Here is a 4,777-nt window from a genome sequence, read left to right as displayed (position 1 = left end):
AATAAAGCTTATGCGCAAATTAATAGTATGCTTCGTGCGGAAGGTAAAAGTCTTGCTGATTATCCACAAATGGAACAGTTAATAGAAAATAGCGGAGAGGAGGATTACATGACTCTTGAAGAAACTATGGAAATAGGCACTAAACAATACAAACAATTAAATGATAAGCAAAAAGAGATAGTCGATCTTTTATTAAATAGATTAGATAATAATAATAATCATTGTTTTTATATTGATGGTCCGGGTGGATCAGGTAAAACATTTATATACACAACTATCTATTATTTAGCTAGAATTAGAAATAAACGCGTGTGCACAATGGCTTTTACGGGCATTGCAGCGACATTACTACCTACTGGAAAAACAGTTCATAGGACATTTGGATTATCGGTTCCATTATTTGCTGATTATCTGCTATTAAAATCCAGTCAAAAAAAGCTCAATATTTGAAGGAAACTGATATTTATATTTGGGATGAAGCACCAATGGCACCACGATATGCTTTAGAGATTATGGATAGAACATTGCGTGATATTATGAATAATGATTTTCCTTTTGGTGGAAAAATTGTTTTATTAGGTGGTGATTTCAGACAACTTTTGCCTATTAAAATGCATGCTACTCGAAGTGAAATTGTGAATCTTTCTATTAAATTTAGTTCTACTTGGAGACATTTCGTAAAATTTTCTTTAACACAAAATATGCAAGTTCTCCCAGAAGAAATTGAATTTGCTAAATTTTTATTGGATATGGGAGATGGCATATTAAATGATTTTAATGGTAATATACAAATTCCTGAAAGTTGTGTAGCGCCTATTAATGCTGATATTGTGGAAGATATATATGGCGATTTAATACAAAAAAAGGAATTTGGTAAAGTAGCTAAATGTGCGATATTTTCTGCAAGAAATGTTGATGTAGACGAAATCAATAAAAAGGTTGTTGAATTATTAGATATATCTGATGAACGAATTTATACAAGTGTAGACAGCGCTGTAAATGATGATAATGGTGATATCGGTGAAGCTTTGTTACCAGAATATTTAAATAGTTTATCTCCACCATCTCTTCCTCCTCATGAATAGCGTTTAAGACCAAATTCTATCATTATGTTGATTAGAAATCTTAGTATTAATGAAGGTCTTTGTAATGGTACTAGATTAATGGTTATAGAGCTTGCAGATCATTTATTGAAGTGTAAGATTTTAATTGGTGACAAAGCAGAAGACATTGTTTTTTTAAATCGTATAACATTATATTGCGAAAATATATATCCTTTTACTTTTTACAGAAGACAATTTCCAATAAAATTAGCTTTTGCTATGACAATTAACAAATCACAAGGACAAACGTTTGATAGAATCGGTCTAGATCTTCGTAAAGATGTTTTTAATCATGGGCAACTTTATGTTGCTTTTTCGCGAGTTCGTTCTTTGCAAGCATTAAAAGTTTATCTTGGTAATCAACGAAATAATAGATACGTTAAAAATTATGTATACAAGGAAATATATATTTAACTTTTTGATTTTTGAATTATTCTCTTTATCTTCTTCTTTCTCTCTAATATGTAATATGACGGAAAAAATATATTTATGTAAAAAATAAATTATATGGTTTTATTAAAACAATTAGACAATTTTTAGTCTTAAGAGAAATGTTACATTTTATTATAATATACCTTCTTCCTCTCCTGATCATTTTCTAATTTAAATAACTTTTATACATAAAACGATTATTTTAATTTTAGTAGAGAAAAGAGAGAGAAAGAGAAGAAAAGAGAAAAAAGAGGAGAGAGATGGAGAGAAAAGAGGAGGTAAAAATTAATGATGTAAATTTAAAACGAAAATTTTGATAAGTTAAGACAGAGTAGAAGAAATATTATATATTACTATTATTGTTTTTGTTATATTGATATATTAATTGTTATATTATATTATTATTGTTATATTGATGTTATTATTTGTTATATTATTTATTATTATATAGTTGCAAGCATTGATGTACTTTATAATTGAATAATTTAAAAAATATAAAAAGTTGTATATATTATAAACTCAATTTTTATTTTATGTAAATAAATAATAGTCAAATTATTCGTAAACTGAAAAAAATGAAATAGAATAAAAATTTTAAAAATCTATAAAAAATATATATACATTTGAAACCATTGATTCTGGAACATAAAATCGAGGTTTGTCTGGCCCTTTTCTAAAAACTAATCCATTCATCATTATAAATTTATCATGATCGTTTTCTTCTAATTCTAAAGCAATGCTTTTAATTAAAGGGTCTTTCAGTTGGCGAAATTCTAATTCCATTTCAAGAGGCAATGCGTCAATCAGGGCAACAACACGACTTAATGCATCAACATGAGATATTTTAATTCCCGGTCGATGTATCACTGAAAATGTGTAAGATTGCAATTTTAGAGTTCAACGTGATATTCGTGAATTTAAATGTGCCTTAGTGACTGCATATACTAATGCGTGACAGTCGGTAATTATAGTGAAATGTAAACCATATAAATAAATATGAAATCTTTCAATTGCTTTTACCACGGCTAACATCTCTAATTCAAAACTATGATAACGAGACTCAGCATCATTAGTCGTCTAACTATAATATGCAATTGGAGCCCATTTGTTCGCATCCTGTTTTTGTAATAAAATAGCAGCTAAAGCTATCGAACTTGCATCGGTGTGAAGTTGCATTTCTGCGTTTGGATCATAAATACGAAGAACAGGATATGAGGTTAATGCTAACTTTAAATTATCAAATGCTTGTCGACATTCGTCATTAAAAATAAAATCATTTGACTTTCGTAATAGATTATGTAGAGGTTTTGCAATATAAGCGTAATTTTCAATGAACTTGCGAAAATAATTTGTTAGACCAAGGAAACGTTGTAACTCAACTGTTTTTTTAGGATATGGAAAGTTTTTAATGGCATTTGTATGTCGTGAACTCAATGTTATACCGGAAGCCGATACAATATATCCTAAATATTCTATGGTCTTTCGTAAAAACAAACTTTTTTTAAAATTCAATTCAAGTGAATTTTGTCTGAACAAAATGAGAATTTTATATAAAGTTTCAAGATTATCTTCAATTGAAGAGGATGGAATTAAAATATCATCAATATAGACAATAACTTTATCCTCTCGAATTAATGACTGTAACATCTGTATAATCCTCCGTTGAAATTCAGCAGGAGATTCACAAAAACCAAACGGTAAGCGATTGTACTCAAACTGACCATCAGGAGTTGCAAAAGAAAAGTACTTTGTATGGTCAGGATGAATCTTAATATTGTGAAATCCATCCTTAAGATCTAATAGTGTAAAAACCTTTTTATTTGTTAACCGCGCTAGACAATCCTCGATTAAAGGAAAAGGGTATTTTTGTTCAACAACCCGATCGTTTAACGGGCGTAAATCAACACAAAGACGCATTGTTCCATTTTTCTTACGAATTGGTACTACCCGAGCACAGTACGGAGAAACACTAGGTTTGATAATTCCACGTGTTAGCAAATCGTCAGTTATTTCCCGGATTTGAATTTGTTCTGCCCATGCAAAACGTCGCGGCGCATAAGCATAGATTTAATTATCTTTTAATGCTACTTTCACATGATGGTCATTATCTGTTAATTCAACTTCCATATTCTCTACTTCATTAATAATCGCTATTACTTTCTGATCAATCTCATTTTCAAAATCTGTTTTAATATCAGAGTAAACGGAATTTTCATTCATTGAAAGATCTTCTAATATTTCAGCAGATGCCACTTCATTAAATAACTTTAATCTATCATCTGTTTTTTTATTTGACGGATGAAAATATAAAGTTATATTATTTTCAGCTATAAAATCTCGTCCTATTATAATATCTACAAAAAAAGAATCATCTTGAAACACAAGAAAATTAACCTTGCCAGTAAAATTCGGACGAGATTCTAAACAAATTTGAGTATCAATTGATCCAAGAATAGGAATTAAATTTCTAGAAACAGATTGATAAGAAATCAATGGCTTTTTAAGAACAATATTCGAGTCATTAAAATATTTCCCGTACACAATTGGTGATATGAAAGAAATAGGACTACCTGTGTCTAATAGAGCTTTCAATGTGCACGGAATATTATTCAATGAAACGACCTTAAAAGAAGAATCTTCGGTATCCAGTCGTCTGGTAATTATATCGTTGATAGCATTACTTACATATTATCTCTAATTCTCCGTTTTTCTCAGAATGTCAATTAAAAAATTACACGATTTTATCAATTGAACCGTCACTATTTGAACTGTCAAAATGCGTCGCTCAACCATGACAGGCTTTTATCGATATGAAGTAATGCACAGCGCAGCATCGAGATAACCAATCAGCATCGCGGAAAAGAGGCAACAATACTTGCGAGAATCGACTTAATATGCCTTTTTCAGAAAGAGACTAGCACGCAGCGCGCGCTATGCGCGCGCCTTCCATAATCATTACCAGTCGACTTTAAAGCGCGCGCTTTGCGCGCGCCATTTATTCTTTTTCATTTAAACATTTTTAATGATATATACACAAAATCATATACGTCACAAAATAAACCAATATACCATAACTGTCTAATATCATAAATATTATTACCTAATATCATATTCTTCCTCCATCTTTTTTCCTCCGGTCTCTCTTTCTCTCTCTCTTTTCCACCTCCCTCTCACACTCTCCCTCAACAGCTCTCTGCCCCTTCTCACTTCCTCTCCCGCAACTCTCCTCTTTCAATCTCTAT

The 4,777-nt window shown here is 30.5% G+C and overlaps 1 protein-coding gene across 1 annotated transcript; it reads left to right on the top strand.

Annotated features, from left to right (window-relative positions):
* The first annotated feature begins 485 nt into the window (after positions 1-485).
* Positions 486-1,085, top strand: LOC138942855 (uncharacterized). The gene has a single exon (XM_070313318.1). The coding sequence runs from the start codon at positions 486-488 to the stop codon at positions 1,083-1,085; it is 600 nt and encodes a 199-aa protein (XP_070169419.1).
* The last annotated feature ends 3,692 nt before the right edge of the window (positions 1,086-4,777 follow it).

This window comes from Polyergus mexicanus, unplaced genomic scaffold (assembly GCF_030449975.1).
Source record: "Polyergus mexicanus isolate NDT 795.1 unplaced genomic scaffold, iyPolMexi1.0 SCAF_24, whole genome shotgun sequence".
Classification (NCBI taxonomy): Eukaryota; Metazoa; Arthropoda; class Insecta; order Hymenoptera; family Formicidae; genus Polyergus; species Polyergus mexicanus.
Note: the sequence above shows the minus strand (reverse complement) of the source record. Positions and strands in the feature narration are given on the sequence as shown.

Coding starts and splice junctions, on each gene's coding strand:
- LOC138942855 (XM_070313318.1), top strand. CDS start 486: ATGGCACCACGATATGCTTTAGAGATTATGGATAGAACATTGCGTGAT.